The sequence below is a fragment of the Podarcis bocagei genome (genome assembly GCF_964188305.1).
Source record: "Podarcis bocagei genome assembly, chromosome: 6".
Lineage (NCBI taxonomy): Eukaryota > Metazoa > Chordata > Lepidosauria > Squamata > Lacertidae > Podarcis > Podarcis bocagei.
Window position 1 is genome coordinate 42221637 of NC_138130.1, and position 13714 is coordinate 42235350.

At 40.4% G+C, this 13714-nt stretch overlaps 1 protein-coding gene across 4 annotated transcripts in view; it reads right to left on the bottom strand.

Annotated features, from left to right (window-relative positions):
• SH3KBP1 (SH3 domain containing kinase binding protein 1) overlaps positions 1-13714 on the bottom strand; it is a 155255-nt gene that overhangs the window by 63725 nt on the left and 77816 nt on the right. For 3 of the 4 annotated variants that reach the window (XM_081199444.1, XM_081199446.1, XM_081199443.1), the window contains exons 4-6: positions 11107-11213; positions 8164-8290; positions 4250-4324 (exon numbers count right to left, since the gene is read on the bottom strand). In XM_081199444.1, the coding sequence (XP_081055570.1) occupies positions 4250-4324; positions 8164-8290; positions 11107-11213 (309 nt within the window). The remainder of the gene's footprint in view (positions 1-4249; positions 4325-8163; positions 8291-11106; positions 11214-13714) is intronic. The other variant, XM_081199445.1, reaches the window with a different exon arrangement.

Genomic DNA, 13714 nt, shown 5'->3' on the forward strand with positions numbered 1-13714 from the left:
TCAGGATTACCTGACTTCATACTGCTTGTACTCACTGCTGCTACTGGATCCAGAAGAAGATCCAAGAGATTAATTCAGAATACTTGTGTAATGAAAATTGAGGGGGAGAGGGGAGATGAGAAAATTAATTGAATGCCGAGCTTCTTACCATACCAATCTTATTCAGATGGTACTTGTAGTCAATCCATATATATGTGACCTTTTAAGTGTATGACTCACATCAAGCCAGTTACGCAATCAAAATGATATATTATTTAAGGAAGAAAAAGAAAGCTAAATAGTACTTAATCAAATATGCAATCAAATATTCTGTGTAACCTGATCATTGCCAAAACATTTAATTACATTCCTCTCTAGCCGAGACAATCTTGTTTCAAAGGCACATATCCACACCCCTGTGCAGGAATAAAATAAATCAAGATAGACAACCTGTTTCACTCTACTATCCTCATTGAGAAAGGCTATTCTGTTTATATTAGAGGGTAAACTTGTTTCTCCTTCAAAGCACTCAGTATCTTCAGAGAGAATGGATATTTTATTGCTATGGTTGCATGCCAACTTTTCCTCTGTGCAAGCAAACTCAAGATGTATCTGATCATTCCATGTTGCTCCTAAAGGTTGCTTGTCACTAAAAAATATTCAGTATTTGTACCGGCTAACTTAGAGAACACTGGTTTACCTGTGTCACACTCTAGCCATGTTAGCACAACATGTTAAACCAGTTTATTGGAACAAGAAGAATGGGAGAAAGCGAGTGTCCTCCTTCATAGCTGGGAATTTAGAATCTTCCACATTTATTATGTTGAAGCACAGTTTTCCACGTCATCTGGAGTCAGAACTGTGGTTAATCATGACTATGACTTATGAAAGGCAAACATCTGAGCCAGACAACTATTTCTGTCTAATCTGATCCTAGCAGCCAAGGAGGAAAAGTTATAAAGCTAAGATACAAATAGGCATTGTCTTGGGGTATCACTCCTAGAGGGAGAAGGGAAACGTGAGAAAAGAAACAGCGAATTTTACTTCTTTCCTCTTTACTGCATATTTATGTTTTATGCAGACCACCAACACAGTGCTATCTTCTCTAACTGATAGTTCTACAAGATCTCAAAGAGGAATCTATGGCATCACCTGCTACCTGATCCTTTTATCAGGTAATTTCAGAGACTAAACCTGGGAACATTTGCTTGCAAACTATTTGCTCCATCACTACCTATTTTCTCTTCCCTAAAGTTTTATCTTCAAGATAAGGAACACACAAGAAATGAGTGAAAAAAGAGCAACGAAAGTGTAAGCAACTTACTTGCTGTGAGAGAGAAAGGATTAGTCTACATGTTCAAACCAACATTATCTACCTTTGCTGACAAAGTGTCTCAGGGCCTCGATGACAAAGTGTAACAAGCACATTATTTCACTCAATCCCCCATCTCTAATAAATCACAAGCTCCCAAGTAAAGAAAGCCAATAAATATGAGATATGCAGACAGAAAACTAGGGTACTGTAGAGTGACAGGTGTACAACTATCTTCCTGTTAGGCAGCAGTTATGGGGCGGGGTGTGCTTGGTGCAATGACCTCCTGGAACCCAGGAATTAAGTTTGTTCCCCTAAGGTCAAGGCAGCTGATCTAGGGTATAGAAGCTGAGAAAAAGAGACTGATTGGTGGGCAAGACCTTCAGAGATGTGACAGAAATGCATCAGTCTCAGCGTTTCAACTTTCCAGGTAAGAAAGGCATCATTCTGAAAAACAAGGAAACGATGCACCTGAAGGGATCAATTCCTTGGAGAGTGAACAGGTACTGTGTGCTGCTGAGGATACCCTTCTGGGGAGCAGAGGACTCCCAGTCATGGGAAATTTGATTATTATGTACACCAGGCTTCCTCAACCTCAGCCCTCTGGATGTTTTGAGACTACAATTCCCATCATCCCTGACCACTGGTCCTGCTAGCTAGGGATCATGGGAGTTGTAGGCCATAAACATCTGGAGGGCTGAGGTTGAGGAAGCCTGATGTACACAAACAGCTGGGTGTGGGATGGGTGTGCTTACCTGCAGTAAATTACCTGCCTAGTGTTAAAATATGTGACGTATAATCTAGATAGGCTGTGTAGATAGTGCTGGGGATGTGTGAGTTGGTACAAATTATATGGGGGACTGCAGCATCAGAATTAGGGTGGTGTGGGCGGTTCCTATGCACAGAGTGCCAAGCCGAGGGGCACTTAACAACAACCACCACAAAAACAACACTATATTTATACGAGTACCTTCTGAGAAGATCCAGAAAAGCAACTGTACCGGAAGGAATTATTGTGACAGTAAGAAATATTGGGGGGGGGGCACCCAATTATCAAAGTCTGCCCCTGGGGGAAAGTAGTTGTGCAGGCCTGGAAGCCAAATTTAAGTTGCTAGATACGGGGTTAAAGCCAGAACTTCCAAGGTAGCTTTCTCAGAAACACTACATGTTCTACAATCAGGGCCCAGTAGAAAGGTAGAGATAGCTGGAGAGGTACAGATATAGCAGGTATAACAGAAACCTGGTGGAATGCAAAAAAAAATTCTAATAATATTCATGTACACAGAGAAGAAATGATGTGGTGCAGCTGTGGCAGCAAAACAGGACACCTCATCTGCTCCACCTGCAATAAAACATGTCTCTCCACAACAGGTGCTGTAACTTTCCAACTTGACTCTCCAACTTTGACTTTACCATGAAGGAGCACTCCTCCATTGTCTCCCGAGACAGATGGATGCCAACAACATATACCTCGTTCAGGTATTATTATTTTTTCACCAAATGCAGTTTTATTGTCCAAGATTTCTGCCAATTCCTTTCTAGTATATATAGTATATAAAGCACACCAATTCTCATATAAGACAAACAAACCTTAACTTCTTAGGCTTTGGCAACAAATCATGCGGGATAAAGAGGAATGAGCAGTCCCCTGCATCATGGAACAACATGCATTAAGCAGTGCAAAATGAATGCTGGAGCCCTCAGCATGGCTGTAAGTCTATCACTATGGACGCAACTATCAACATGGATGCTTTTGCCATCTTTGTAACTAAGGATTATTGTAAGATTTCATTTCCTATCCCTGTCCTCTACATTATTTACTTGCTTTAATTTTTCTGTGCACTTACAGATGTCTATTGCTTACTTCACAGCAGTTACAGTCTAACAATAGGAAAAGCTTTTTGATATTCAATTAGCTTCAATGGAAAGAGAACATAACATGTGTTCAGGGCAATGTTTACCTGAAATCTGAGACAGCATGAAAAGCAGAATACCAAGAGGCCAGACTAATGCTGGAACTACGCATTTCGCAGAGACCAATCTGTCGAATAGCTACAGTACAGCGATGGGAGGGAAGGGGTCCTTCACCTTGCTTCTTCCCACTGCTTTTCTCCTGCAGTTCCCTGCACCAGCCACTTTCCTGACATGACAAATACATACTTGTAAAAGTGTCTGGAGGAGGGGATTACAGGAGCAAAGCAGTAAGCAATACGGCTGGGCGACATATCGTCCAAAAACGGTTGAAAGCCCATATTCTGTTATTGGTTTCCTAATTTTTGACCTGGCAATATAACAGCTGCCCATTGTTAGGAAATGAGGCAGGAAGTACTTCTGTCAAAATTTAAAACAACTGGATGACAGGCAATTGCCAGAAATCAACTTGAGCAGTATTTCAGGTTCCCCCATCCTGGTTCTTCAATGCATAAAAATGGCTTGCCTTTTTATTTGAACATTCCCCTACAGAGAGTCAAAACAGATCCACCTAAACTAGTGCTGTCTACTCCATTGGGCAATGGTTGCTCATAGTTTCAACCAGAGATTTTTCCCAGCCCTGCAGCCTGAGATCCTTTCAACTGAGGACACAGGAAATTGAATCCTAGGATGTTCTGCGTGCAAAGCTCTACTACTGACCTACTCCTCCTTTGAAGATATGTGCCTCTATCAGCAGCTATACAAGGTAGAAATTGAAATTAAGTACCAAGGAAAGTTTCATGGCGCTTTAGGTGTATCCCAACACTGTACATACATGTACACACACATGCATGCTGAAAAGAAATACTGGTATACATTCTGAGAATGTATGTGCTGTGCAACGGGAAGCAAACCAGACCAACTTCAGCTCACAGAGCAGCCAAGACTGAGTGCAATGGATGAACATTATTCTTTAGCAGATGAATTCGTACACAATCAAGGAGCAGCCTTAGCTTAGCATTTCCTATTTTCTTTTAATTAACTCACTGTTATAGCGTCTGTAGCTGTCAATCTTTGCTGGTGCCACTTTATACAGAATTGTCCCTTGAAAGGCAGACTTTCCTGACAGCAGAATGAAAGAAAAGGAAAGCCAAAAAAAAAAAGGGGGGGGAGGAGAAACAAAAGGGAGGGAGAATAGGAGAATCGAATAATGGCAAAAGAAAGGAGAGGAGTTGTTTTTAATTTTTGCTTTTCAATGGAACTTTAAATAGTAAAAGAAAAGGCTTTTGGTAGTCTACACTTCCACTGTATGCATTTCAAACAGGAAGAGCACAAAAGTTTGCTAATGATTGTATTATAAAATGGACATTACAGTGCAACATCTGTTATAGCAAATCAAGGCAAAATGATAACTGTAGAATTGTGAATAGTAAGGAAAGCATAGACTGGAGCATACATACTTCTTCCCTGGAAATGACACAAAATACTGGGACTTCTGAAAAAAAAGGTGTTCATTTTTTTATTCTACCATAACAAACAATTTAAACCAAATTAACTCCAGTCATTCACTAGAATAATGTTTCTTTAACCACCGAACAAGCTTATACTATTAACAGAGTGCAATGCTGCAGAACCTTGTTGAAAATTGCAAACATGGGCTAATAATTGAAATGCTTATTATGTTTTTCACTTTACAATACTGAAATATAATAAGGCAAATTACAGAAAATTTTAAAAATGTAAAAAGAGCAATTATTGTATTAACAGTATACAAGAAGAAAATGAAAGAAAAAAGATAAGTAATCATATACTGCATCAAACCAAGGCAAATTATTTGTTGAAAATCAGGTGCTTGTTTATTATACATGGATATTTACATTCTGCTTCAAAGGCTAAGGTGGCCTGAATTTTTTGTGGGCGTCCCCTCTTGAATGCTTTCTCTTTCCACCTTTTCTGGGTTCCTTTATCTACCCTCCGTGATGGCCTTCTAAATGCCAAGAGTGCAAAATGAGCGGTGCAGCTGCTGTGTGGATTCGGCCTAGGACCCCTCGTACCTACGGGACCACCTCTCCTGGTATGCCCCACGGAGGACCTTAAGGTCCATAAATAGCAACACCCTAGAGGTCCCAGGCCCTAAGGAAGTTAGATTAGCCTCAACCAGAGCCAGGGCTTTTTCAACTCTGGCTCCGGCCTGGTGGAACGCTCTGTCTCATGAGACCAGGGCCCTGCAGGATCTGATTTCTTTCCGCAGGGCCTGTAAGATAGAGTTGTTCCGCCTGGCCTTTGGCTTTGATTCCGTCCCCCTCTTTCTTTTTCCTTTCTCCTCCTGTGAAGAGGCTGCATCTTAATGTTTTAATGTTGTATTTCAATCTTGTTTTTAAGTTGTATTCATTCAACTCATTTTTATTATTGGTTGTTAGCCACCCTGAGCCCGGCCTTGGCTGGGGAGGGCAGAGTACAGTGGTGCCTCGCAAGACGAAATTAATCCATTCCTTGAGTCTCTTCGTCTAGCGGTTTTTTCGTCTTGTGAAGCAACCCTATTAGCGGCTTAGCAGATTAGCGCTATTAGCGGTTTAGCGGCTATTAAAGGCTTAGCGGCTATTAAAGGATTAGCGGATTAGCGGCTAAAAGGCTATTAGAGGCTTAGCGGCTTAGAAAAAGGGGGGGAGCGAAAAAAAATCGGAACACTTGCAAGACGTTTTCGTCTTGCAAAGCAAGCCCACAGGGAAAATCATCTTGCGAAGCAGCTCAAAAACGGAAAACCCTTTCGTCTAGCAGGTTTTCCGTCTTGCGAGGCATTCGTCTTGCGGGGCACCACTGTATAAATAAAATTATTATTATTATTATGAGGAGTCATCTGCCTTTAGATCTGCTAGGTGCACAAGCATGACCTTTCACTTACTGAAGTTCAGGAGAAGTGCAGAGTTGGTGCAGCAGAGTGGCTAGGAGACGATGCTACGAATCAGGGAGTCTCTTGTTCAAATCATGACTCTGACATGAACTCACTATGTAGTAGTAGGCAAGCCACTCTCTCTTGATTTCAGTCCTCCCTTATTCGATGTGAGGGACAATAATACTGACTTAAATTGCAGGATTGTTGTAAACATCACAATATTCAGAGGTGCTCTAGATATCTGAAATGTTAAGACCATTAAGTTCCTGGATGATTAAAAATAACAACCGTGTGACTGGGAACTAAGGGGAGAAGTTGAGAGTCAGTGTATGTCAGGCACACAGAATCTGCCACTGACAACGAACCAACTAGGGATCCATTGTGCTGTACAGACAGGTATGGAGACAGTACAGCACATCCTTAACAGACAAGGAAGTAAGCAGGGCCCATTTATCTGTCTGAGCTGTATTAAAGATAACATAGAAGTTGCTACCTTAGGCTGGGACTAGATATACATGAGACCTACTGATGAAAGCAGCAGCCACATTCATAGCCCCTCCTTTTCCCTACTCGTATCACCTACAACAACTTACCCATGTCCCGATGTCATGAATTATAGAGTGAGGTCGTAAGTCACAATATTATGATGCCAGGACATGGCATGCTGTTATTAGTTGTTACACTGAAGGAGGAGGGACAAAAAAACCCAAATGCATTTATTTTGTTTTGTTTTTTTCACCTAAATCAGTCCTTCTGTGGGCTCGAGCCAATTGCATTTTATATCAAAGCGATACTTTAAAAATCCAGGCTTATTGTATTTCTCTTGTACCACCACAAAGGATAATCAAAATTATGAGCCATAGGGCAAATATTGTACATCAGCAGTGATACTTATAAGACAATTGATATAAAATGATTTATATCTATTCTGTTAAAAATAGGATAAAACCATAACCCCCTCCCCTCAAAAAAGAGCACTATACTTCTCTTCTGAACAAAACTGATAAATGATAACATCTAAGATGTTGAAAGGCATGTTACTAGGGAAGAGGCTGAAAAGCATGTTACAAGGGAAGCCCAATACACACACACGTCATTCGATATTGTAATTTATGACAGAAGTGGTCTGCAAGCACACAAATCCTTAGCGCTGCAAGAAAATATCCTTAGTGCTGCAAGTGCAATATAAAATACCTAAAATTATTTTAACAGCGTTACATACAGCAAATCATATTAATTAATCATATGCTCTGTTTATAAAGAAGCAAACTGAGGGAGGCAGCAGATAGCATAAACCTTCCCAAACACACTTGGCATTTATAGTTGTATTGATGCCAACAGATAAGCAGACCACTAAGAATAATAGGCTCAAAAAGAACCTTCTACTGTATTCTTCCAGAGACAGATGTGAGGGAAGCCCTGTGCAAGTCCCCGAGGAACACTGCTGAGGTCCAAAACAATTAATTTTGCTAAAATAATTTGTACAGGTCTTTTGGCAATTCTGCCCCAGTATTTATCATTCCCCAAAGATAGGGGTCTTTACAGAAAGAATAAGAAGTCCTCACATAATGGAAGTTTGATTTTTCAATCTTGGGAATAGATGAAATAGGTTTTAAAATTCCAAAAAGAAAAGCAGACCCACAGACCCACTGCCAAGTGTCACACTCCCCAAACAGAAAGCCCAGTGATTTGGAGCAAACCACAGGATCATTTATTTTCCTCCTTCTCCACTTTAAAAATGAATTTTCTGAATTCGCATTTAGGAGGTTCCAGTGGGGAGGCATAATGCTAAATCATAGGTGAGAAGGGCAGGGTACTTTGTGAAGAAGGGAAGGGAAGGAGCACGTAATTTTGCAGCCCACTCCCAATTGCAAAACTGCAGTAAGGACGGCATCTGTACCACCCTGGACAATTCACAACAACTTCTCCCAGCTAGATCGCTCCAGATTAACATATGGCAGTAGATGTTCAGAAGCAGGAATACCTGGAAATACCACCATGGCAGTAAAAAAAACAACAGTAACCAAAGCTAACACAGAGAAGGGTCAGTTAACATTTGTATCCTTACTTGGTTTTATTAGCTGCTCCTGTTGGACAGTTCCAGTATCGTCAGAATCAGAAAGCTCCTTTATGAAGTTGGAAGGAAACATGCCAGTCTTCCCATTGAGAACTCCTTCCCACCAACCCTCTTCCACCTGAGCCAAGAAAGAAGACATACATACTGAGGTTTGCAAGTTTACATCTACATAGGAAAATCTGGAATAATTTGAGTAAATCTTTCATTGGTTTTGATAATATATAAAACTTGAACTGACAACAGTGACCTATCTCACAGGGTTGTTGTGAGGGGGCAAACACAATAAAGCACATCGCAAATTAGAAGTACCATATAAAAAGGTAACAACTAGCAATTAATTCCATAGTAACCGCACCACAAAATTCTTGCATTTGTTATGATTAGTTTAATTCCCAAATGAACTCAACTGCTTCTGGGCTGAAATGGAAATTTAATCAATATTTCAACAGAAAGAGTAAAAAATGGCCACGTTATTTCATTTATACTACTGTGGACAATAATTCTTGATGTTATCATTTTTGTTATATGAATGATGCTACCAGACTTGAGTACTCTGAATTGAAGACAAGGAATATGTCAACACAATACAGAAGTTATTTCTATTGGAAAGCCCTGAATGAATTATTTACTAGCCTAACAGCATTAAAAATAAATATGTCACATAAAATGATTTAGTTCCTCCTATGCAAAACTATTCCATATGGAGCAGCAGCTTCCTGCTAGGAAATGACAGTCCCTAAATACCAAATGCCCTTGGGTTATAATGTGACAGCAAGGAATGATTCATTCTTTAGATCAGCTAAGGATATTCTTGACATTTTAATAATTTCCATCCATCAGACATTGTCCATCCACAGAAAAGTGACAGAAGAGGACAGCTTCTGTATGCAAAAGATTAGTCTCTAACATGGGTCCCAAACCCTTCTTTCTAGCAAAAGGAAATGATTTTTTTAACCAAAAAACACAATTATTTAGGAAGCGACTGTACAAAACTTAGTTAAAAAAGCTTACTGAAAATGTTACAACACTTTGTTTTACTGAGTATTTTCAGTTTGATACAGGTTTAAAAAGAAAATAAAAAGTCAGTTCAGTTTGGAAATGGCTGTGTAATTATCATTTTTTAAAATAATTGAAAAAATTAATAAGCCTATTGATTCAAAACAGACTACACTGTTGCAAAAATTTCCAAACAGGTAGGTGACTAAAGCTGGAGATACACGCACACACACAGAGAGAGAAAGAAAGGGAGAGAGAGAGAGAGAGAGAGAGAGAGAGAGAGAGAGAGAGAGAGAGAAATATATAAACAAAGAATATTTCTGTAGTGCAATTATTTTGAAGAAATACTAGATTTTGGAAATATCGCTTGTTTGTTTTTGTAAGAAACTGAGCAATGGGGAAAGAGAAAATAGATCAGAGTTCAGCAACATGATGCCTGTGGGTGCATTGCGTTCTTGAGGTCTTCTCCTGGAACCCACAAATCACATGAGCCCTACACACACACACACACACACACACACACACTGAAATGTACACCAAGCTGAAGGCGAAAGCTGGTCTAGCTCAGGGGTAGGCAAACTAAGGCCTGGGGGCCAGATCCAGCCCAATTGCCTTCTCAATCTGGCCCACGGACGGTCCAGGAATCAGCGTGTTTTTACACAAGTAGAATGTGTACTTTTATTTAAAATGCATCTCTGAGTTATTTCTGGGGCATAGGAATTTGTTCACATATTTTTTTCAAAATATAGTCTGCCCCCCCTCCACATGGTCTGAGGGACAGTGGACCGGCCCCCTGCTGAAAAAGGTTGCTAGCCCCTGGTTTCACAACCACCCCTCTCAGTCAGCCCATCAAAGATTCCTCCACTGTTGCTTACACATGCAACTCCTTCCAAGTAAACCTATGTGATGCCACATCTTTCTTTTTAATCCTTCCTCAAAACCCGTTTAAGTCCTGATTCCCTACTGAAACCAAGCCTAAGTAACTGTAACTGAACCGAAAGCATATTCTTCCGGTTACCTGCACCTTCCTCCCTTGCTCTCTATCTTTCCCCCACACAAATTTTAAGGGTTTTTTTGGGTTTTTTTGCTTGTTACTATTTAAAGCGCAGTGCATTTTGAAGGTGCTGTATTAATATGAATAAGAAATTAATATAGGTAAGGCATGTAAACAAACTGTAAAGTGCGACAAGACACAAGGATAGAGGTTATAATGTACTGTAAACTGTACACAACGCTGACTCTGAAATTTAGCAATCCCAAATTGAGCCAGTCTTGCGCCATATTGTATGAAATGGTGCTATTAATTTAAGCCAATAAAAGGTTACAAATGGAAATGCATTATTCATGAAACAGCCTATCTCCCGTACACATACATAGTAAACATTCATCATGATATTCGCAATCTAGCATAGAGTATTGTTCCAACATCAAGCACTGAAGTAATGCTTGCCTTCATAGGAACAAAATAAAAAGTGAGGATTCATGTACTGAGCCAAAGATTTCTTGGTCTAACTTCTACTGATTTTATCGTGCATGCTATTTTCTATTCAGCTGAACACATTTAAAATGGCTTGCTGCTTTTTAAGTACCACAATCACATATTTTTCATAGGGTTATGGTATCACAGAGTTATTTGGGATTTTATGCACAATATATTCTGCCCAACCACTCCTCTCTTAGATAGCAAAGAATCCCACAGGCCACATAAAACGTCCTACATGTATGCTGAAGTACTGGTCACTGTTACAAGACAACTGTTACAGACACTGTTACTGAATCTTCCTTGCATTGTCTATTATTATTATTATTATTAAAATTTGTATACTGCCCTTCATCTGAAGATCACAGCAGTTCACAACCTAAAAATACAAAATAAGAACACATACATCCACTGAACAAACAATGGAGTACTTTTCTAAGCATGTGAGTGCTACTTACTTCTCCAACCACCTCTATGATATCTCCAACTTTCAACTCTAGTTCATCTTCATTCTGAGGCATATAACTGAAAGCCACCTGACATCTTCTCCGCCTATTTCGATCACCTACATAAAAAGTTAAAAACATTATTAATTATAACATTCGTGCTTAAACTATCAACTGCACTACAAAGTAATTTGCTATGCTGCCCTTTCTCAACACACGTCTGAAAATTACAGGAAACCTAGAGCACTACAGCAATAACAAATGCAGTATGTTTACTGAGTATGAGCTTCACAAACTTCAGGGAAAAGGAGACGGGTGACGATGGGGTAGAGAGAGGAGTGTCCTAGTCACAGCTAGACCTCCCATGCGGCAAGGTGGGGAGGTCGTCTAAGGCAGATTTGGGGTGAAGGAGTACGCTGCTCACCAACCTTGTTTCCCACATAGGTGCATCCTCCCCTCTGCCCCACCTCCTCCACTTTTGCTGAAGGTATGCTCTGCCACAGAAGGTAGTGGGTGTGCCTGTGGCAGAAGACAGTGGCGTGATGGCGGCAGGGTGAGCCCACAGCAGAGGAGACTGCAGCGGAGGTGGGTTTAGGGAAGAGAGATTGGTTCAGTCGCACTGGGCATGGAGCCTTAGGGACTCTGCAGGTGACGCTGTAACTACGGTGTTGAATGGAAGGCAAGGGGGCCAAATTTTGATGTCCCACAGGGCACAGCTGAAATTTGAGGCACCAAGGTCTACCACAACTTCAGCAGGTGGAGGGGGAGGTTGCTCTAAGCGACCATAGCTCCATCTTCCTCCAACTTATAGAATGTGACTATATGCAATGTGGAGCAAAAACCTACAAATGGTTCCAAGCTGAAGACTGTTGCCTTCTATGATTTGGAAGGTGACAGAGTGCAGGCAGAGCTGACACACTCATCTCTACAGTACATTCTACACTCTTCTTCATGTGTCTACTTTACCTTTTTGGAATTTCTGAAGAGGGCTGTGGTTATCTTAATTTCACTAAGAGAGCTATACTCTACTGCCTCCTTGCCCAAGATTTTCAACTCCAAAAAAGTTGCTGACTTTTGTAAAAGAAACAAATGTCAGTTTAACTACTAGGTTTTATGAAAGCATCCATTCAATTATGCGAAATAGCCCGCTTCTCTACTCCACTTGCAAGTAAACATGAACTTTTTATTTAACCTTCTATTTTATTTAACCTCCTATTCAAATTAGGTATTCCCTTAGTGAATGAAATTATTTTTCGTTGAATTATAGAGCAAGTTCCTCCTCAGCTAGAAGTGTGTAGGTCACACGCATGTGGGGCTCTAATTGCCACCTAACCTATGACATTCCTGAAAGAGCTCTCTGAATAAAAGCAAACAACAGTTACTGACGCAGCGGCACAGGTCAGCTCAGCATGTCAGTTTATACCGCTAACCATTCTGAAGAAAACACTCACCAGGAAGAACTTTCAATTGCACTCCTCATGTTAAATTCTTATTATTACTTTTGATGGCAGCAGAACAATTGCTACAATCAAAAGGTAACCCTACCATACAAAAGGGGTATTTTTTATACTGCTTTGTTATTTGATGATTAACCCAACCCTTTGAACTGTGCCAGCAAAAGCAAGCCATGAAAGAAGTGACACAAAAGTCCAGGTATAAAAATCACTGGCTTAATATTATTAGCTAGGTCAGGTATCCAAAAAAGTGTGAGAAATACGAGTATTAACCTGTCCTTTTTATATGGCCCTGTAGTAAATATTTGAGGGTGGTACAAGCAACATCCACACCGCTGGGGTTCCAGAATGCTGACAAAAACAAATTTGATGCATTTTGGTGCAAAGACCCAATTCTACCCACAACAAAGAAGGGGGGGGGAGAGCGCGGGGGGAGAGGGGAGACAGAAGTGAACAGCAAGGATTGTCCCTCTGTGATCCACCCATTGAGAATCAACAGAGACCTGATATTGGTGAGTTCAGCCTTAGAATTAGGGATGAAAGAGGAATTAGTTTGGTCTGCTTTTCAAAGCTGACGGGCCTGACACTTCTGAACCAGCTGGTGGATTGGAACACAGCATTAATAATAATAATAATAATAATAATAATAATAATAATAATAATCTTTATGAAAAAAGATGTGTACAAATACAGGGTGAGTCTTTTAAAAGAGGCCCCATGGATACAGAATACACATGTTCCACTGGGCCTCTTTTAAAAGTCTCATCTTGTATTACAGATGAATTCAAAGGAAAGCACTGAGAAGTGTGTAGATTAGAAACTACAGTGGTACCTCAGGTACTTAATTCATTCCCGAGGTCTGTTCTTAACCTGAAACTGTTCTTAACCTGAAGCACCACTTTAGCTAATGGGGCCTCCCGCTGCTGCCGCACCGCCGGAGCATGATTTCTGTTCTCATCCTGAAGCAAAGTTCTTAACCTGAAGCACTATTTCTGGGTTAGCGGAGTCTGTAACCTGAAGTGTCTGTAACCTGAAGCGTATGTAACCTGAGGTACCACTGTACTTATTTTACATAGAAAAACATGTACAGAATGCTTACAACATAAATGCCGACTTCTTATGTGCTCTTTCAGCATTAAAATGGGATAGAACAGACCTATCATTGA